Consider the following 22,818-nt stretch of genomic DNA (forward strand, 5'->3'; position numbering starts at 1 on the left):
ATCCAACCTAAGTTCTGGTATCCTCAGGTCTCACCAAGTTTATATACTGCTGCTCTCCTTCCTCTTGACGGCTCCTTGCATGTCTATATACACAGACAAATATATGTTTCCATACATATATTCACTCTACTCATGGCAAAGGCACCCTCTACACACTGAGGTCAAAGCCTTCATACGTTTCAGAGACACGTGGGACCTGGCCAAGCAGTGACTCACCTTTGAGAAGAAGGTGATTAACATCATTTGTGTGAAACCACAAATATTTATTTTAATGAAAAAATACTTAAAGTGTGCCACAGTGTCCATATATTCATCTGAATAGTAGTACAAAGATATGCATTTCTGAGAAAAAGTCTTAACGCTGTAGAAAATAAACGTGGTTCTTAAATTATGTCAAAAGAAACCAGTAAAAAAGTAATGATTTATACACTGGGATAAAATGAAACGGAGATAATAAATTATAATTACAGTATTTCAGATCCTCGTGGTGCTTTTCAGCGTTGGTTTCTCCACGTGCCACGCAGAACACGGCCCAGCAGCCAGCCCTCAGAATGGTACTGTGGGTAACAGGATGTGGAGCTGAACAGATCCTAGAGAAACGACACCACCGTTCGTTACTGACTGACACACACGACATTGGAACATGGCAGTTTTAGGTCTGTAAGTAACACATACTTCGTTAATGGAAATTAATTTCGCTTTTTTTTTTTTTTTAATCAACTCCTCGTTTTATACTTCAATGAACTGAACAGCAATTATGGTCATCAACAAGAATGTCACCCGAGCACAATGCACGATGGTGCCTAAGTGGTGCTGCACGTTGCGTTGTCTTTTTATGCAAAGTCAACAGGAATTTGGAACAACCTCAGGTCTGATTAAGCACTGCAAAACGTTTGAAACTATAAAGTGCTTTTCCATACAAATCGTTTTTGCTCCTTAGAAACAGGAAAAAACCCAAACATGCACTTAAACCTGAAACCTCCATGCCATACATACTGCGGTTTAACATCTGTTTTGTGCCATTGGTTTTCAGATTTCCTTTCCCATCCCTCCCAACCCCCAGTCAAAAATTCAGATAGCGTCCAAATTGGATTTGTCAGTATCGTCCTGGTCGTGTTTGTACATGAAGGTGAGGAGGAAAAGAGCAATATCCAGAGATGACCAATAGGCAGTGTGCGACGTGACTGCAGACCAGTATCTGCTCTCCACCAGACCTTCCCTGAGCTCGAAATCAATCCTGTGCTCCAGTTCCACTAGAAATTGGAGAAGAAGGAGAAATGCTGTTAGAACTGTGTGTCAGTGGAAGGAAAAGAAATCCTTGCTTATTTGTCTGCCACCTTTACGTTCTGATTCTGCAGAAACCAAACCTAAAGCTTGAAAAGAGCTGGTGTATATATATATTTAGGTAACTGTATATAATCTTTGTATGCTGATTATAGAAATAAATCTATGCTCCTAACTGCACAGAAATACCCAGGAGATGCTGAGATCCCGTCAGCAAACTCTGTCAGGAGGGGGATGCTCAGAGCCTGCAGCAATGAAGGGATCTGTTGTACCTCTGGCAGCCGAATCCCCATTCAGACTACATGCAGCACGACGTGCTTTCAGAAAACCATAGCTCTTTTTGATTTCCAGATTATTCCAAATATGTTTCAGCAGTTATCTTTCCATTGTAATGGCTGCTTTGATTAATACCACATTCAGAGCAATTCTTACTGCGCGTTTCACTGGGATGGTTGACCTATTGCGAAGGCACTTCAGCGGTTAGAAAACCTCTGCAAGGAGCAACAGAATGAAAAGGACAAAACTAAAAGCCTGCTTAGCTACAAAAGCCAAAACCCCATATTGAGTAAAAAATGCAGCCATTTATCATAGGCAATTTCAAGGAATTTTAATTCTTGGCTGGGAGAGAGCATAAATGGAGCATCACAACAAGCGCTGCCTCCGCGGTCATGGCACAGCAGCACGGGGGAGTGACAGCCCTTCGTCTCTCACAGCGGCGTTTCGCTGCTTTCCAAACACAGCAAGGAAAGGGAGTCGGAGCCTCTGCATACCAGGAGACAACCACAGTCATTTCCACTGAGATGCATGCATTCAGAACCAGTCGCTCTGCAGCAAAAACACCCCGACCAACCCCGTCTCTGTTACAGAAGCTTGGGAGGAAGCCAAACCCCACTGCAAGCCGTGCGGCCACTCTCTCGGAAGCAGACACTCGGGCCATGGATTGCATCACTCTGCCTACAGATCCGTGGCCTCTGCTCCAAGTTCTCCTCCTATAGACGGGATTTCACAGAATCACAGAACGGCCCGGGTTGGAAGGGACCTCAAGGACCACGAAGCTCCAACCCCCCTGTGCCATGCAGGGCCACCAACCTCCCCATTTCACAGCAGCCCAGGCTGCCCAGGGCCCCATCCAACCTGGCCTTCAACACCTCCAGGGATGGACGGGGCATCACAGCCTCTCTGGGCAGCTGTTCCAGCACCTCACCACTCTCACAGCACACAACTTCCCCCTGACATCCAACCTCCATCTGCCCTCCCTCAACTTCCAGCCATTTCCCCATGTCCTGCTGTTATCTTCCCTTTCCAATAGTTGATTCCCGTCATCTGTAGGCTCCCTTTAGGTACTGCAGGCTGCCATGAGGTCACTGCAGCCTTCTTTTCTCCATGCTGAACAAGCCCAGCTCCCTCACCCTATCTTCATGGGGAGATGCTGCAGCCTCCTGCTCATCTTTGTGGCTCCTCTGGACCCTCTCCAACAGCTCTCTGTCTTTTTTGTACTGGGGGCTTCAGACCTGGACACAGCACTGCAGATGGGATTTCAGCAAAGAGGGATGTGGGAATTGCGCAGAGACCTCAACGTGCCACCATGCAAAGGGACCTCATCAAGAGCTCCACAGTGCTGGCTGTCACACCACTCCATTTCCCTGAAGTTTAAAACCAACTCTCTGTCCGCAGCAGTGACTCAGGCAGGTTATCTGCTGGAAGTGGCAGCAATCAACAGACTGCAATGCATCATGTGAATGCAATCACAAGATACAACAGTGCTAATGCTTGTGACTGCTTAGATTGCAAAAGCCCTGCCTTGAGATGAGAAGTTTAAAAATAAAGTATGAATGTCTGTAAAGGAAGTATATGTACTTTTAAGAAAATAACCCAGCTGCTAAAATTGCACTCTGTGCTCTGGGGGGTTTAGAGCAGGACAAGGACAGCCTCTGTTTCCAGCCATACCTGCATTTAAATAGGGATTGCTTCAGAACTGCAAATGCATGGGCAAATTTACATAAATCCATTTCATTACAGAGGCTGAAATTCTTGAAGCAATCATTTTGCTTTCCCTAGAGATAGTCTAGGAACTACTGATGGACAGGTCTCGTTAGCTAAAACTCACACACACATAGATGTGTGCGAGCATACGTGACAGGCACAAATACACAGATAAATGTTTTTTAAGAGGACAAAAAAAAAAAATAAATAACAGGGAGAACAAAGTCAGTAATTGTACAGCCTTCAAAGAATCACAGAATGGCTGAGGCTGGAAGGGACCTCTAGAGCTGACGTGGTCCACTGCCCTGCTCAAGCAGGGATAGCCAGAGCTGGAGCCCAGCACTGTGCATGGGTGGTTTTTGGAGGCCTCCACAGAGAGACCCTACAGCCTCTCTGGGCAGCTTGTTCAGTGCTCTGCCACCCGCACAGCACAGTGATGGCCAGAGGGAATGTCCGTGTTCCAGTTTGTGCCCACTGCCTCTCGTCCTGGCACTGGGCACCACTGCACAGAGCCTGGCTCTGTCCTCCCCACACCTCCCTTCAGGTATTAACGGACACTGATGGGATCTCTGAGTATCCTCAGCTCCAGGCTGAGCAGCCCCAGCTCTCGGCCCTCCTCACAGCAGAGCTGTTTCAGGCCCTGCAGCACCTCACTAGCCTTACGCTAGGCTCTCTCCACTCACTCCCACAAGACACACACGCAGGAGATGCTGCTCCCACAAGGGACGTAAGGTGTGCTAGTCACTAACACGTGGGTTCGAGGAAGCCCGAGCTGCTCTGTGAGAAAGGCGGCGTTCCCACAGCGCTCTTCTTGTCGTCCCCTTCCGCTCCATCTTTTCCTGGCTCTGCAGTCTGCGTACTTGAGCGACCGAATCTCGAAAACAGCATCCCTCCGAGGCCCTTCCCAATGCTCGCAGCTCCTGAGCTCAGCAAAAACAAACAAACAAAAGGAAAACAAGCACGAGGTCAGCCAATTCAAACTGCAAATTAAAGCCGCCGCTGCACCCGTCAATTAGAGCGGGGTGATGGAAAACACTATTCATGCTTTTCTAGGGTGGGAACAGCTTATCTGACTGAAGTGTACACTGTTCATCGCGATGCTAATCTAGTGGACAGGCAAAGGCTGTAATTTGGAACCTGTAGTTACGGGGAACAAAAAAATAGATGGGAATGCTTTTGCAGAAAGGAATCTGGAATTTTTAAGTCTGCGTTGTAATTCCTCCTTTATAGAAAGTTTAAGACAAATGTTTCATAACCGTGATGCTGCCTTCTGAACCTAAGAATCCCATGGGAATATTGAAGAGACTTCTTTTGTTTGTGGTCCTCAGGATGAAATAACCCCTACAGAGCTTTAGAAATGCTCTATTGTCCTTCAGTCCGACTCCTTCGGTTGCTCAGGAAGGTGTAAAAGCTACGAACAGATCTGAGATGTTTTCTCCTGACTTTGCTGCCACCGTATGGACGAGACACTGAAGTTGCTGTAGTAAAACAGCAAAAAGCAGTGTACTGTGAGAGAACGCTGCTTTGAAGTGCTGCACGCTTTCACTTAAGGACTGAACTGCTTTTATACACTCTATTTGCTGGGTTGGCAGGATTTCTTGCACTAGGTCACACTAACCTTCTTCCAGATCCCACACAGAGAGCTAAAGAAAGTCCTTGAGTCAACAAAAACTGCATGTGCATGCTCAAATATAAGCTCCAGTGAAAGTGATTTTAAGCTCTACTAAATCAGGGCTTACTCTGATTCGGAAAGTTGATTCAGAAAGGCAGAAAGGGACAGACTTCACAGTGAACTAGCCCGAATCTCCCTTGGTAAAATTATACAGTATTGGGTTCCATTTAACCTATACGGAGTGATTTTTTTCCTTCTATTTGTCAATACCACAGAATGCAAACACAAAACAAGCTTCAAAGTATTTCAAAACATGAAGTACAGTGGAAATTATATGAAGCCCCCAGGATGTTACCATAAGAAGGCAGACAATAAAGTGGCAATAGCATAAACTCTCTGACCCACATCCTCTCCCTGCAACGCATCCTTTCCTTGACTTCAGTGTATTATGTAAACTGCCTTTTCTTCAAAGCAAATGTTAGTTTGGATTAGAACAAGCAATGCACCCCACGCAAAACAAGCACTGAAAACAGGCAGGAATGACTTGCTGACAGTTGCACCTTAAACACCACATAGCAGTGATGCTGTGTGAGAAGACCCCTGCAGAAAAAGGGACAAGGAGCAATTACCCAGTATACTGGCTTTGCCTATGTTGGTTATGGACTCCCCATAGTGGCGCCGAACCATGACTGGTGAAGTAGTTGGGCTTGGTACAGTTGAAGCACTTTCGCCATCCGTAACTGAGGTAGGTTCTTTTGTTGGGTTGAGAAAACTTGGCTTCATATGCTCGTAAGGTAGAGGGTTTGCGGTGTTGTACCAGTGGATCTGGACTGGTGAAATGTTGCTGTAGTGCTTCAGGATTAAAGGTTCTAATCTATAGGCCTGCAAGAGGAATTCAGGAAAGAAAACAGAGCGACAAGACTGAAATCTATATACCTTATACCAGACTATACTACAATACTGTATACCAGAGTCTGGATGGGAAAGCATGAAACTCCCCAGGCAGACTCCTGTTCAAAGAGGCTGCCAAGGCCGTACGGATCAGAGGCCCAACATCCTGCCTTTGATGACAGCTAACACTGGCTGCCTATGGAGGAGCACAAGGACAGCACAAAGCTATACCAATACTTCCTTCCCAAGGCCTATCCCACCCTCTAACAATCTGTTACTCCCTTAGGGAAAACGACGGCGTCTTTGTTTTTCTACAGTATTTTGTGAACTGCTTGTGAAGCCTTTTTATGATGGCAGTAGTAGATTTGGATCTATGACATTCAATGGAAGCCAGTAAGCTAAAGCCAAGTTGGAACTTGACTGAAGGGTTATTTCACGTCTTTGCAAAAAGGCAAGTTGAGCACACTCAAATTGGACCCTTATTAATTAGAAAAGAGAAGCAAAGTGCACGATACTGAAGGCAACCATTTGCAGCAAATGCTTCTCAACTGTTACAAAACCCGAGGTACTGCACAGCAATCATGAACAGCCAGTGCAGTGCAGGAACACACGTGTGTCGACTCACACACTTTGAAGAACTCATTATCACACAGCCAACACTTAGAAACAAAAAAAGGTAAAAGCTTGCAACTGCAATTACAACTCACCACTGGATCTGTTGGATGAAAGATATTCAGTAAGCGGTTACAAATTGTTCTGGGCAGAATATGATCTTGACTCCCGCTGTTTCCTGGACGGATGCCACGCAATGCCAAGAACACTGCTAGTGGAGATCCCATACAGAAGAAATTCTCAACCTAAGGAGAGATTTCATCTGCCTGAATGAGGGTGGAAATAATGCTTTCTAACACGGCTGGATTTGATTTCTCTCTGTTTCAACCAAGGGACTTGTATAGTATTGGTAAATTAAAACAGGGAAGAGCACTGTAATATACACAGTGTAACATAAGTTAAGTTTCCTGATTTTTTTTGCTGTGAGAAGAGAGCTACATGTTGTGATGCTGCAATGTTTGAAAATTGGAAACTATGTTGGGTATTTGAACTGAAAGAAGTCTACCAACACTGGAAGGAATAATACAAGAACTTAGAAGACACTAAGACACTTAGAAGAAGGAAAGAAATGTGACGTGTTTCACATCATTAAAGTCTGCTTCTCATGCAACTTTTCAAAGTTCACCACAGCTCCATAACCTTATCCTCAGCTAGTACTCCTTGACTCATTTTGCTACAGAAGCCATCTGTACAACTACACTGAGCACTGGAGATGACCTACAGAAAACCCTCCTGGTAGTCACACACACATACAAGCTGGTGATATGTACAACCTCTTGCAAATATCCGGTGTTAAGTGAACAGAATGGTGCTCATCAGAAGTGTCACACATCACAGACAGAAGCACTGCCTGAGCACAGCACACTGAGCTACCTTGCAGTTCACGCTCATGCTGTGCAAAGCTGCTGCAACCTGCTCTGCAAGGATTGCCCTCAGCACTGCCAGGCAGGCAGAGCAACCCTGCACTGCAGCCATGAACCCATCTGACATACATCACTGAGCACTCATCAGTGGTAATGACTTCTGATCACTGCCAACGTAGGCCAGGATTCAGCAGTGACCAAGAGGTGAATGCCTTTGTATCCCATTACCAATCCTCAGATATTGTCTCCAAGGAACAGAAGGCACTGCAACCAAGGCACTGTCAGCGTGCTGCTACTCAACTGGTGAGAGGAGTTTATTCTTGCTGGGTGCACGAGGAGAACACCTGGATTCCCACACGCCTTTGCTGTATGTCAGCACACGGAGCGAAGGCGTGGAAATAATGGCCCGTTTCATCCACCAGATTCCAGCATTGAACAAAACATTCCTCCTCCTCTGACTTGGCGCTGGTACTCCACCTCTTCCTTCCAAAAGAATGTCCAAGCTCCAATTCAATGGAAAAAAGCCCTAGGTCTTCAGCAGAGCTATTCAGTGTCATATGCTGCAAAGCACAGATCACTGTCATCTGTAGTGTTACTCCAGTTACTCTGGAGTTCAAAGCAGCTCTTCTTTCAATTAATCTTCACAGATACCCTCACATTTCTGCAGTTTGGACAAAAAGCCTTCTCATCTTCAAATACGATAGAAACAGATATTCACTGTGTTACCCTTTGAAGTGAGTACATCACTTCCAACCCTGTCCATCTGACTTGCCCATATACAGCATTTAGAGTACACAGTTATGGTCTTTGTGCTTCAGAAAGAAATCAGAAAGCGACTGCCAGCTGACATTTGCTGGCAGATACTTCCCAGAATTCTCCTCATGCAAAGATCCTTAAAAAGGTACATAATTTAAATGGTCACGAGGTGCAGGTTTCTATCAATAAACATTAACAGTGTCCATAGACAGATTTTTCTTGGAGCACAGCATTCTTTGCTGTATTATTTTCTTCCACACATGAGTTTTCACCATGATCTTCCATCTCTGGTAAAGTTCACAAAGACAAAGTGCCAACTGCAGGGTACCTCGAAGGGTGGCAATAAATCAATACCAATGCTAAAAATCAAAAGCAAGCCTTCCAAAAATAAAGCCCTTTAAATTGCAGCCATTAGACGCTTAGCACTGTAGCAAAGTGGCATCTATCAATTTTGGTGTTCCTGCATGAGGCAGGACTGAGGCACTCCACATACACTCCTGTAAATGTTTAACAGAGAAGCAATTTTTAAGAACACCACTTTTCAGGATAGCACTTTTCTCCTGGTTATGATTCACGAACAGAAGACCTAATGGATTCATTTTAACGTTAATCAGAAGCAGGTATTACACCATTCCCCACATGTTCATATTCTGGCTAGTCCTTTCCATCACAACTGCATGTAGCCACTCGGTTGTGTATAACAGCCTAAGAGATCAGGGATCAAAGACTCCAGCCTCCTGCACCGCACAGCTCAAAGCAATTTGTGGATCAAGCACTTGCAGTGAATAACAACTCAAGACCCTATGAGAGCTCTGTCTGCCAAGAGCCATGGCGCTTGGTAGTCAGTGCCTACAAAGCAGTTACTTCTCTTTCAACAAGCTAGTCACCCTCAGGAAGCTTGCTGATGAGCAATCATCTCTCAATGACATCCTGCAGAAATGCAAGGAGCACCTTGCTATCATATTCATGGAAAGCCTTTCTCTTCCCCTTGAGGTCTCCTTTCTTCCCCTTGAGGTCTGTCCCATGCACAGTACTCAAGCAGGAGGCGTCATTAGCTTTGCTCTACGCTAGGAGTACTAACATAAAAAAAACGTCTTTTTGTTTTTTTCAATAAGGGTAAGAAAAAGGATGCACATCAATGGGAAATTACCTAAGAGTAATTTGGATATAGTTCTCTCTTCTCTCTGCCTTCTTTTCCCCTCTCCTCCTGCTCTCTCTAAAAAGCATCTGTTCAAAGAAACCTTCAGTTTAAACACAGCTGAGTGAAGAATAATCTTTGCACACAGCAAGAGCAGTATGTCTGACTCCAGCTTCTTTGATGGTAGAGATAATAGCACAACATGCGTTTTTAAGCTGTGATAAAAGAAGGAGGCTATGACAAATTGAATTACAGTTAGTTTCCTCTTTTTCACGGCTCAAGATTGACCTTGGCTTCTGGGAGTGCTTCTGAATTCAGAAGGAAAGACAAACGGCAAGTTAAGAACAATAATCTATTTTCTTCTTATCTACCATGTCACATTTTTATTGTTTCATATTTTAGGATACAGCAGAGCAACCAGAAAGCGTTGCACATCCCACCACAAAGCTAGAAATGTCCTTTTCCAGTGCCATGAAATTCTAGCAATTGACAGAGCCAATTAGCAAGCAGTCTTTTTCAGGAGTCTAGAATTAACCTGCCCTACCTGTCAGGCCAGAGCAATTCTGAAGGAAAATCCACTGCTGGAGGAAATTCACTCCGATTGACTCAGAGGTGTGATGTGTTAGAAGCAGTCCCCAGGGCAGATGGTTCAATTGACAAAGTAGAAGTACAGTTGTTCAAGGTATGTGATTGGTGCAATTTGTCAAATGGTTTTTACCTTCCCACAAGTGTGTGTAGTGTGATAGCTATTCAAACTCTGGGTTATGTATTCACACAGGAACATATATACTTGTAACAAATAGTAGCACATGAATGTAGTGGTGTGTTTATGTACATCCACACACATTCATGCCATTTTACCAATGTCTAGTGACATGGGAAAAAAAAGAAAGTAGAATAACTCTAACTGCAAGTGTGCTCTTAGTGTGATTAGGACATTCAGTGAAAATCTAGATATACATACCTTAAATTTTAAGACAGGTGTTTTTGCTATGGTGGATGCCTTTAAGCCTTGTAACCTCTCTTCTATCTCTTTCAACCTGGAAAATAAGGAGATCTTTCTGAGACAGAACAATGCAGACGTATTAAGGGACCTGATCCAAAACAGGCATTGATGGAAGGTCCAACAGTTTGCCTGTTAGGCAGAGAGAGTGACTGTGTTGTTTCTTCCTCTGAGGCAGCCCAGTTGATTAAGAATCAATGCATGTGAAATCCTGTTCCTCTGACCACCGGAGGAATCAATCAAGACATTCATCACCCCAAGCATCTGCCCATCCTCCCTGCTCAGGAGCAGGTGATTCACCTCCTGCTTCCTTGGTTTCTGCAGCCACATCGCCTGATTTTAGTTTGTTTTGTTCAGCCACAGCCACAGGAGAATCCATGGCCCGTTACAGAGTTCTGTACTGCAGTGGAATATCTGAAGCACAGGGTCTCGCATTTTCAGCTATCTCTAAAAAGGGTCCTTCATCTTTCACCAGTCTGTGGGATGAACAACATCTAACCCAGCACTAGAGCATTATGCCCTCGTCAAAGCAGCAAAAAGCACCTCTTCAAGTTCTCCTAAAGCATTCTGCAAGCAAAAATATGAAGGTTAACCTCTGTCGCCCTGATTAGAAAGATACTAGTCTGGAGCTAAAGCTTTTTAAAGAGTATTCCTCTCAACCAGTTAGTATGCTTCAGTGAACGTGATTTGGTCTTAAAAAAGGAGGCATGCAGAATTCTTGACTCTTGTAAGCTGCTCTTGAAGGGTTCCAATAAATAAAATGTATATGCTCACGTTCTACAATGCAGTATATTTATGCACGCTGTCACACACCTCACTCAGGCATAAGTATTTTCAGAAATCCACTACATGTTTGACAGCCCTGCAACACCAGAAATCCAGGAGATAGAAACATCCTTTACCATTCCAGACTGAATGACACTACGATGGCCTGTGAACAGGGGAGCCACTATCACACAAGTGCCTGTGTCAAATGGTACTCGGATTACTGGGGATGAAAAGTGAAATGCATCTGCATACCTAAGGAGCTGGAGCACGGCTATAAAAACTGTGATTTTCCATCAGTAATATGCCTGTAGGGTCACCTTACCCCTGGGCACGATTTTTGGGTCTCTTACTTCTCTACTTTCTGAAAGACCACACTTTATCCAGCCCTGCAGCTGTTAGAGATGTCCTGTACCCATCCCTAATTACACACATACTGATCTCAGGCACAGCGGATCTGATGCAATACGTTCCCAAAGCACCACTGGAAAGACTGAAATTCATGCTCCCGTGTTCATCATTAGATTCTCTGTCTATAGAGTCTCACAGTACCCTGAAAGCCAGGTTAGAACAGAGAAAGCACCGTAACAGTGTGGGGGCAGAGTGATTATCTACATGGTCACCTCATCCTGAGAATCCCTACCAACACTTGCAAGGCAATGAAACCAAGATCCAATCTGTCACAATGGGCAGTGCTGCTCTGCACTAAGAACTGCATTAACATTTCTAAATGGCAGCAGGCAGAAACTGGTAAATGATCTGCAGCACAGCAGTAATCCCCTAAGCCCAATCACAGCAACCACAGCATCTGCACCCAGCTGGTGGAGCTCCATTTCCAAGCTCAGTCTCAGAGAACACTTCTTGTTTTTCTCTAGAGACTCTGGCATTTCGCTGCTCAGGTTCTGTGTGTTTCAGCTCACTGCACACCTGTGAGCTACCTCAAATATCTGTGGGGCTCATGGCCTGACCCTGTCCTTTCTTCTTGGCTAGGAGCTCCCAGCGCACCTGAGCACTGAGTAGCAGCTACTTGTTTGAGTTTGGTATAGTCTGTAGGATACGGATTCAGAGCTCTCATTAGCACTGCCAGCTCCCTGCCTGCTTAGTTCTGTGGTTAGCATTTACCAGCGCCGTTCAGCATCGTCAGAGGAACATCAGCTGCAAAACATAAGAGCTATGGTGGGTTCTGGAAACACCCAAAGGGCGTCACGTAGGGCTGTGGTTTTATCCTTTCATAACCAAAGTGGATGCATTACCGTTGTTTGGTTATGTAAAGTTCTTCGAGCAAACGCCGCTCCTCGTAACTCATCCAAGTGTCTTCAAGCTCCTCCTCCTCTTTCCGCAGCAACTGTTCATACAGGCTGACCGGGTTCCAGCCAGTCATGATGTCGTAGGTGATGACACAGCCCAGAGAGTGGGACACAATGGAGACTTTCCCTCCTTTCTCCTCAAACTCTGGGTTCCGAGAGCAGAACAGTGTGTACAGGCGGTTCAGCTCCTGCTGCAGCCCCTTGACAAGCTGAAGGTGGTAAGGGAAGAAGGTTTAATAACAACGTATCTTACTGCTCCTGTTCACACAGCGCATACATCAGCCTCCTGAGCATGCATGTAGGACAAGCATCGTGTTCGCTTTGTGTAACTGGGAAAATATCCCAAATTGCTTTTGGATCTTTGTAAGGCATACTTGAATTCATTCTGCCCATTGCTCATGTATGGAGGAACCAGAGCTTCCTATTCCACTTCCTCTCCTCCATGCTGCACCTATGTAATGTTTCCCCAGAATGAAATGATGCTAGTACAGGAAAAAAGCAGTCTCATGTCAAGCAAAAGGAAGATACAGGAGGAGAAAAAGAACACATGAGAAAAGCAGAGCCAGAATTTGAACATTTGACATAAGCGATGCTAACAAAATGTTTTTCTGGCTATAGATTACTGGGAGGTATGAGGGAAAAACAATAATGCAACACAGTTCTCAATCATCACAAGCTAACCCTATGATGCTACCATAATAAATACATATCCCTATTTTGGTCCTAATTGAATCTCCCGGAGGTTTATCTGCTTCAAGTCCTATAGTAGTGTACATGTATATAAGAACAGGAGGATTCACTGAAATATTTTTTTAGAGAGAACTGTTAACAGACACAAGATTTGGAAAACAGACAACACAAAAAGAAACCAGCTTTGCTTGCGACACTCAACACAGAAACTGAGCAATGCTTCCAGGCTGCGTAGAGGAGGACAAACATGAAATTGCAAATCATTCCCTTGTTAACAACAGGAAATTGAAGCTATAGAACATGTAATTTGGACATGATTTTTCAAGTGCCTGAATCATTACTGAATATAAATATGAATGACGCTAGCACTGTCAGTGTTTGATACACACTTTGCTGAGATAGAAACCACACGAGCCCTATGCCTCAAAGCACTGTGAAATGATTAACAAAGCTTTGCAGGAGCTCAGAGAAATAAGCATCAACATTCCCATTTTCAAGTCTTTCTGTTGTGATGCTGCCCACTGCGCTTGGCGCTGTGCAGACGTTGGGAGATACGTTCACACATGAACAAACAGGCAGAGCTTTTTAGCAAGGGCTGCAAATAGCAATCAGGGCTAGCTTCGGCTGGTTGGCACTTTCTCCATTAAAAAAAAAAAGGTTTTGATTACAATCCAGAACAAAATAACGGAGATCTGTTGAAATCAAAGTGTTCCAGGCCTATCGCCAAGCACTCAGGGAAAAAAGGGAACGCTGCTCTCCTGCAGTTTCCAGGCTGGCTTCCAGGTACCCCCAAGGAGACAGCACTATGTCCTGCCTGCAGGGCCCTCAGCAGGGAGCCCACAACCCCAGACACACAGTGGATGCTCCGGATGGAGCACTGGCTCCTGGTTTCAGTGCAGGCAGCACAGAATCATAGAATCATTCAGGTTGGATCCCCTGAACCCAACTCCAACCCATCCCCACCATGCTCACTGCCCATGTCCTCAGTGCCACAGCTCCACGGCTCTGGAATACCTCCAGAGACTCTACCATTCCATGGGCAGCTGTGCCAGTGCATCATTCGGGTTGGACTCGATGATCTCTGGAGGTCCCTTCCAACCCCTACAATTCTGTGATTCTGTGATCACCAAACTTTCTGAGAAGGATTTTTTCCTCGTATCCAATCTGACCCTCCCCTGCCATGACTTGAGGCCATCACCTCTTGTCCTATCATTGTGATCTGGAAGAAGAGGCTGAGCCCCACCTCACCACCACCTCCTGCTGGGGAGCTGTAGAGAGTGTTGAGGTCTTCCCTGGGTCTCCTTTTCACCACTGACCCACCCCTGCTGTCTCAGTTGCTCCCCATAAGAGCCATGTTCCAGCGCCAGACTCACCGTGGCTCCCAGGTACTCAATCTATACAAGGGGGAAAAGAATAATGCCATCTTGTTTTAAAAATCCTAAACAAGCTAGTTCTGAAACCCTTAAATAATATATCTCAGCATTAGCAACTTTTTTTTTCTTTTTCCTGATGGAAAGTTAAAAATAAGGTGCACAACAACTCAGCAACGTCCTTCAGTGCTCCCAGAGCACTGCCCAATTTACTCAACAGTCCTGTACCCTACTTTCCTATTTCCCTGGAAAAGCAGATTCCTTTCAGGAACAACATTGCATCAGTCTGCCCACAGCCCATAGGCACAGAGTGGGCAAGTAACCTTCTGGCATTGTCATGTTTCGTTATAGGATTATGTTCTCTTGCTGCTTTGGGGAGTAAGACAACTCAGGTTGGAAATTATGTCCAGTCTCCTTTACAAGTGTCCAAATCCTTAGAAACTTGTTGTTATTAAAGAGTTAGACAAAAACAAGGTCGAGGAAACTGTCTGTGGGTTTCCAAATAGCTCTACATTTGCCAACCAGAGTACAAGTACTTAACTTGACTAGATATCTGACACACAGGGTTTGTGAATCACTGGTTCACAGAATGAATCACAGAATCACAGCATGGCCTGGGTTGCAAAGGAGCACAGTGCTCATCCAGCTCCAACCCCCTGCTGTGTGCAGGTCACCAACCAGCAGCCCAGGCTGCCCAGAGCCACATCCAGCCTGGCCTTGAATGCCTGCAGGGATGGGGCATCCACACAAATAGTGGTATGCAAGCATGAACAGAAACCTTTCTCTGCTCCCCCCTCCTCTCCTGCCTCCTTCCTCCCAGTTTCCACCTTAATCATTGACAAAGAGCCATTTCTCAGTGCCATTCTTTGGCAGCTGCTCCCCAGTGCTTTGGGTAGCACTTAACCCACAAAAAGGTTTGAGTTTCCTTGAATGCTTGCCCAACGCGTTATCATCATCTCCTGAAAGTTTCTCACAGACTAAACAAGCTCAAATCCCCCCACAAAAGGCAGTACTGAGTCAGTATTTTCCTGCAGCTGCTCCCACAAACCTTGTTTGCTGCTCTGATGGCTAATCCACTGCCTGCTCTGCTCAGCTCTTCCAGGAGGGACCAGTGAAAAGCAGGCAGCCTATAGAACAGACAGAACCACTGCAGCAAAAGGAACACTTGCTAACCTTTCAGCAACAGCCACATCAAATCCCTGCACCCCAGCTGGCCCTTCGACTGCATCAGACCGAGGATGCAGCAACCTCTGAAAGAAAGGCACCGAAAATCTTCCAACATTTCTGTCTTGCTTCCTAGGAAAGCCCTTTCTCCCTGTTGTGATTTTGGGAGAAATAAATCCTGAGCACAGCAAGCAGATCAATTATTTCAGTGCAAAAGTTTGGTGTAGGATTAAAATGCTATGAAGCATGCAGATGTGCCACTAACACTCATGCATAAAATACAAATAAAAGCAAGCTTTACAATGCCTGGAGCCCTTAATGCAGTCAAATTTCAAAGACTTTATAGCAAGTCATAACCAGGCACACTAAGCAGCCCACGATCCTCAGACTGAATAGAGAGCCAATATGCATTACTGCATTTTCAGAGGTGCAAAAGTAAAGACACCTGAGACACAGCCTTTACCAGTTTGACAGAGCTGTGTCCAAGTCATGGATGCATTTCCTACATGTTTTATTCTGGTCCCAGACGGCAAGCAAGAGCCTTGATTGCCAGCAGTCAAAGGTTTCAGCAAAGCAGAGCAAAGGAAGAAAAATGCCATGGGGACCAAGCAGATGCAGCACACTGCTACCCACTGCGCAGCTCTTTGGGGAGCAATTCTCTTTTTGCTCCATGAGAAGTCAATCCAGTTGCTTGGAGCTTCCTTTATCAGCTGAACTTTTGCCAGCGCATCTCCCATGTAGGAAACCAAAGCCCACAGGATCAAGTTGCTCAGATGTCACTGTTTTTGATTCTGACAAACTGAGGTTAAATGCTCTATGACCTTCACAAGCCTAAATAAAAGCCCAGCAAGGAATTTTCCTGCACACACGTAGAGAGCCAGAGTGACACTCCTGCAGTCTGAGGGGAAGGCAAACCAAGACTGACAGTCAAGGTATAGGAATGGATCACTGGGCCTGCTCTGATCCGACCATAAATCCCATCTGCCTTTCAATTACATGCCTGTCTGCCACATGGCTTCCAATGTGTAGAAAAATGGCAGTCCATCCAACCACTGAGGAGTCCAGGTGGCAAGGGTACATGCTTTATGAACAAGGCACAGAGGCTCTGCCAGAGGAGATGCACTGCTCTCATCTCCAAAATAACAACTTCAGGATGAGAGGTTCTGGCCTCAAGTTGCTCCAGGGAAGGTCTGGCTTGGATATTAGGAAAAATTTCTTCTCAGAAAGAGCAGTGTTGCAGTGGCACAGCTGCCCAGCAGTGGTGGGGTCACCATCCCTGCAGGTGTTCCAGAGGATGTGGCACTGAGGGATGTGGGCAGTGGGATGGTGGGGTGGGCTCGGGGATCTCAGAGGTCTTTTCCAGCCTTAATGATTCTGTGAAGATGCTGACTACACAAGCAGAAGGATCATGTCTCTAATTAGCTCTTGGGTACCTGGGTAAGCCTGGACTGTTGAAAGATGAAGGGGATAAGTAACCGTGGAAGCAGGGAAATACCCGGAGCTGCTGCCTGTCTCAGCTGAAGCTCCTATGTGAAGGTTTTAACTGCATCCTGTGTGAAGCTGGAAAATAATAAGCCTCTAAATCACAGCCACCGACATCTGAAACAGCTGTTCATCCTCTTCGGATGGAAAGAAGCCCTGTGAGACTCAAGCATAGATGAGCACTCCTGTTTTCTGCAATGCAGAAGAATGCGCACAAGGCAGACAAACACCTCCTGGTCCACACCAAGGAGCTCCAGGCAGGATCCTGCACATCCCAGCAGGCTGGTTGCTGGGGCAAAAGCTGGCTTTTCAGGATAGTAAATAACACTTTCCCTCAATATAGAGGAAATGAGTTCTTCCAAGAGAACAAGGAGTACAAAACCCCGCTGGCACCCCGAGCACAGAAGTGACACAGACATTGCACGGCTGCTACTCAAACCTTCAGTGACTTGTTTGCAGCTGAAAATTACATGCAGCTCTCTGGTCTCAAGCTCTTTGATCTGTCAAAGACAACAAAAAAAGCTGCTCTTGTCTTAGGCTCTGCTGATGGTCCTTTTTTGGCAGCAGTCAGCTCCAACAACCTCCGCTTGTAACTTTCCAGGGCCTTTCTCTGGCCTCTCCATAGGAGCTCACCACTGGACAGTCTTCTCACATGAACAGCTTGAAGTCCAAGAGGAAAAAACTCAAAGCACAGCTACATATCAAAAGGGAGTGCAGGAAACCCGACCTTTGCACCCCTCCAGCTTGAACAGCAGGAATGTTTTTGTAGGATTCATGGGAAAAGAATCTGAAAGCAATCTGTGGAACAGAATTTTGCCAGCAGCTCACTCCAAGTGCCGGGAGAACTTCAGAAGTATAAACCTGTTCAACAAGCAGGCAATAAGAAAGTGCTTGGGCCTACTGGAAGTACAATAAGGTCCTTACCAGCCAACAAAAACCTGCGGCTCAAGGATAGATTGATAAATCTCTGGGCAGCCTGGGCTGCTGGTTGGCGACCTGCACACAGCAGGGGGTTGGAGCTGGATGAGCGCTGTGCTCCTTTGCAACCCAGGCCATCCTGTGGTTCTATGATAAAAGCACTGAGAAGGAGTTTGCTTCACATGAACCAGGAGAACATGGCAGCACACAGTGGTGGGAGGCTGCTGACCCTCCCGAATACAAAGCTGTCATATATCCTGATGGATGGGGGCCAGTAGTGTGTCCCAACAACAGATGAGAGGCCAGAATGAGACTTCATGGGGTGAACAGGCAGGAAAGGCTTCATCTATTAGTTATTTTACATTAAAAGGAAGCACACAGCCCAATGCCTCCCTCAGTACCCCTTTTTGGTTGAGAAGCTGAGCCTAAGCCATTCGTATCCAAGTCGCAGCATTCAAGACTGCACAGAAAGCAGATCCAGTAACCACTTTATAAAGTTGACAATCCAATGAATTAATTAAGCCATGAAAGCGCTGGCAGGCAGTTCCCTATTAGGTTCAACAGAATAAGCAAAGACAGTGCTCAAGCAGTCTCAGCTAAAGATTTCCTGCTTCAAACCCTTCTCCTTTTGAAAGACATAGAAACAACTTCCGTTTATTGCTGAAAGCAGCACATTTCTTTGCCAGACCTCGTATCAGAGGGATGAAACCTGTTGTAAGAACGAACACAAGTTCCAAGGTTCACAGACGTGAATCCCTTGATTTTAATACACGTGTAACAGCAGACTACCAGGCCACTTCAGAGTGGAGCCATGCTAGGTCAGCTGCATGACACAGCCTGCCAGGCTCCACCAACACCAAGCCTGCAGCCACTGTGTCCCAGAGCCTTCGTTCCCTCTGCCCTCAGCTGGTGAGGAATGAAGGACCCTCTGCCCTCCCTGCACTTCAGCTGTGGCGGAAGCATCCCATAAACATCAATTGATCTCCGAGACTGTTGCACTGCCTGAATGAATCTTTAAAGGTCTTTCTAAGATGGGTGGAAATAATATTCAGCCTGCACAAAAGGCACTTTCTGCCACGAGGCGTATCAATAATGTATAGAATTACAATTAGGCTGGAAGTAAGCACACCGAAGACCAGTAAAATAAGCACTTAACAATATAACAAAGGTGACAACGCTGAATTCGCAGTGTGTCAATCAGGCTTTCCAATCTCTGCCAGAAGCATTTATTATTAAAGAAATACGAAGCTACAGTGACATGGGTGTGAAGCGAAGTCTTGCACGAGCAAGACCAGGATCAGTGTAAAGTTGTTCGTTTCAAGGTGGGCATGCATGCCTCAAAAGATAAAGAAAAGCACTAAGTTGGCATCTGTGCAATATTTGAACAGTTTTGATCCTGTTTTACTCAGGGACCTCAGTGCAGATGAGGAGCTGCACAGCACCACGCTCAGCTCACACAAATGCCACAGCTGAATGTGTGGGCTGCAAACATCCTCCATCCTGAGCTCTGAGCCCAGGCTGCCCGAGATGCTTGCTGAATTATTGATATCTGGCTGGTATCACGTTGCACATCACAAGTAAGAGGCACCTTTGGGATATTCTACCGTGTTGCAGGAGAAAATTATACCTGCAATCAGAGAGGGGGTTACCTGCCAGGATCCCATAACGCTTCGCTGAACAATCCAGCTGCATCTGGAGCAGCTCACTGCTATCTAAGGTGAAAGCCAGTACAACAAAGCTTCTCCTTTTCTTTCTTCAACACATACCCACTTGAACATCCCTTACTAAGATGTTAAAAGAGTGATCAGAAGCTTTAAAGCAATGGCTACATTCCAGATGTGGAGAAAGGCCTTTGAATTAGAAAAGAATTAATAGCAAAGTATTTTTAAGCGCTCTCAGGTGGATAACAGCTTTTACTCTTCTCTAGGGCAAACTCACTGTACTGTTCAATTTATTTCATGGGGCACAGCAAAGTTTCATTCATTCCTTTCAAGATTCAGCCAGAGGGTGGTGAGGCACTGGCACAGGTTGCCCAAGGAGGCTGTGGATGCCCCATCCCTGCAGGCATTCAAGGCCAGGCTGGATGTGGCTCTGGGCAGCCTGGGCTGCTGGTTGGCGACCTGCACACAGCAGGGGGTTGGAGCTGGATGAGCACTGTGCTCCTGTGCAACCCAGGCCATTCTAGGATTCTAAGATTTCTGGATGGAAAGCTTCAGGAGTGCCAACAGTACACAAAGAAGCGGGTTGGTATTGTGAAGTGGTGAGCATACTAATTCTGAGCTGCATGTGACCATGTGAATGCTTGAAGACAAGGCTCTCTTCTCAGCTGGAACGAGTACTTGGAACAAAGTGAACACTGAACACTGAGGAAAAAGAAAAAAAAAACCTGCTGATTTTCCAGAGGAGTGCTCAGTTAGTTGGTAATACACTGTTCAGTCTGTGCACAGGAAATGAAATGGGACGAGGAGCAGGATCTAAAAAAATACAAGCCTCCTTTCTGTAGCTAAAGGCAAAATAAAAGGTGAAAAGATGAACAGAACCGTGCATTGAGTGGAAGCTTACACAGCTCCATGTGAAATAGTGGCATCCGTCCAGAAGCCGCATCCCTGGTACCTCAGGGTCAGAACAGGAACAGCTGAGTGAAGCAGCAAACCTGCATCCCAGGCATTCATTTCAGGAACCTGTTCTTCAAGGTTTTAACATTACACCTGTAAGATTGCTTTCTTGTTTCTTGCTTGCTATTCAAACTGTCCAACTTTGCTTTGAGAAAGGTGTAAGACGTATTGGTGCAGCCTGAATAAAGCAGGGTAATGGCAATCTCGCGTGTATTGTTGCAGACGTTTCAGGAAAATTCACTTGATTAAGTGAAGAAAACAACTTGTGTAATCAGATCTAAGCACAGCCACAGTACACTCATTGTATTTGTCAATTCTCATACCTCAGGGATGCGATATACCTGTAAAACTACAGCTCTACTGAGCAACAAATTGAATTCTTCATGCACCGGTGGCCTGCATACCTAACCTTTGCTAGCTAATTCACTGCCCAAAAGACATGTCGAGCCTCTAATGCACTTTAAAAATCTATTTTTGAGCTGCCAGAGAAGTTTTCTTCACTTGCTACAGCAGCTCAGGCTGCTCTCAGTTCCACAACAAAGAAACCTGATACACAGCTGAGAACCCAGAAGCCCTGAACAATAAACTTTGCATTACTGAGCAACAAGAGCACAGCTTTCAGTACGCTTATTTCTAGCACTGGAAGCTGAAAAGGCTCACAGCAGTTTCACAGCCATGGCTGCTACAAGCAAAATCAGTATTACTAGGAGTTTTAGGTTTGGCAATTATGTCAACAGTCTGAAATACTTAAACATATCAAAGTTTAATGAAAGGTAGCACCAAAGCCTCAAGTAAGCTTTGAAAGTATTTGTCCACCTCTCACCTCCAGTCAAACCATGCAGGTTGGGCATGAAAGCTGCAAAAAGATTAGAATTACTTCATTTATAACACAAGCAACGTAGGAAAAGCTAGAATTCCTATAGAAACTAATCATAAAACAACCCCATGGGGCTTTTCCAGAATGTGTGACAAAGGATGCTCTTGGGGTTCTTAATCTTTGGGGTACTTTCTTTTCCTTTTTTTCTTTTTTAACCTTTGAGGCTTTTCCATTGAACGAGGCCACACTGCATCTGAACAGACTAAAGCATGTGTGCCTATACAGGAAGACAAGACAGCAACCTCCAGGATACAACCAACAGCACATATTTGTTGGAGGTAAGAAGGATCCCACCTTAAAGGAGTTCCTTAGCTCAGCATACACAGATGCATGAAAAAGCTGTGAAAAACCCTTCTGTTTCTAATCTGACCGAGACCCATTTTAGACAATCATTTCTGCTCTAAAACCACACTGATTATAGTTGTTGTTTTCCTACTTTTCTCCCATTAGAACTCTGTATTTTGATTACTTGAAGCGCAAACATCGGCTTTTCATTTAATTTCTCTAAAATACATACCAAACTTAGAGTCCCTAAACAGCAGGGATGAGGATCCTCATGCTGGATGTTTTCCAGACCCTTTACACATCCACTGACAGGGAGAACCCAGAATCCCTGTTCTTTCAGAAGCAAAACGTCTTTCAGGACATTTTAAAGCTGATTAATTCTCAGTGATATCACTGAGTTGTCATTTGTCTAGATGACTTCTCAGTCATCTATTATATGCTTGCACACATAATATTGCTTATTTTCCACCGCAGAATACCAAAAGACACACTTCTATTGCCCATCTGGCATAGAAGCCTGGCTGTTCCTCTTTCAACTCCCAGGATGAATGCTGTCAAATCCAGGTGATAGACATGTAACCACAACTTGACAATGGGAATCCCTGACCCTGTCATGCTGCATGCAGTCACTGATACAAGAGGTGAGGACTGGCAGGACGTGACAAAAGCAATGCCACTTGCTGTGGCACTGACACCTTACTTTGTTCAATCTAAATACAATGCATTTAAGCTCCTGCTCCCTTCACAGAATCACAGAATTGCAAGGTTGGAAACGACCTGCAAGATCATCTAGTCCAACCACCCTCCCGTTCCTATTAGTACCACAAGCTACTAAACCATACCTCAAAGACCTTTGCAGGTCTTTGCTCAGTTCAGGGTCTCAGAAGGAAACTTTAATGACACTAAATCCAGTTTATTTCAGCCTCTCTGCCCTGCTCTAGTAAAATTCATATAAAATCCACTTACTTCATCTCTATAAAGAGGACTTGTGTAGTACATGATATCCATGGCACTGCTGTTCAGCATGTCCCTCAGACCCCGCACTTTGTCTGGGGTAATGGAGTCCACAGTGTCTGAAAGAAAAGAGGCTTAAGTTACATGCAGGAGAAGGATAAAATCTAAACAAGGCACAGGCAAAGAATACAGGACGAAACTTCTGGGGACAGTTTTGCAGACTGCAGCTACTGAACAACCAAAGAGCCA

At 45.3% G+C, this 22,818-nt stretch overlaps 1 protein-coding gene across 2 annotated transcripts in view; it reads right to left on the minus strand.

Annotated features, from left to right (window-relative positions):
• Positions 1-242: 242 nt before the first annotated feature.
• DDHD1 (DDHD domain containing 1) overlaps positions 243-22,818 on the minus strand; it is a 62,507-nt gene continuing 39,931 nt past the window's right edge. For both annotated transcript variants that reach the window (XM_042863016.1, XM_042863006.1), the window contains 7 exons: positions 22,582-22,688; positions 12,161-12,423; positions 10,104-10,179; positions 6,478-6,627; positions 5,509-5,761; positions 4,017-4,187; positions 243-1,253 (listed from right to left, as the gene is read on the minus strand). In XM_042863016.1, coding sequence (XP_042718950.1) covers positions 1,072-1,253; positions 4,017-4,187; positions 5,509-5,761; positions 6,478-6,627; positions 10,104-10,179; positions 12,161-12,423; positions 22,582-22,688 — 1,202 coding nt within the window. In that variant the 3' untranslated portion in view covers positions 243-1,071. The remainder of the gene's footprint in view (positions 1,254-4,016; positions 4,188-5,508; positions 5,762-6,477; positions 6,628-10,103; positions 10,180-12,160; positions 12,424-22,581; positions 22,689-22,818) is intronic.

Source organism: Lagopus leucura, unplaced genomic scaffold (genome assembly GCF_019238085.1).
Source record: "Lagopus leucura isolate 7727_CA_CO unplaced genomic scaffold, USGS_WTPT01 Super-Scaffold_1, whole genome shotgun sequence".
NCBI classification, from domain to species: domain Eukaryota; kingdom Metazoa; phylum Chordata; class Aves; order Galliformes; family Phasianidae; genus Lagopus; species Lagopus leucura.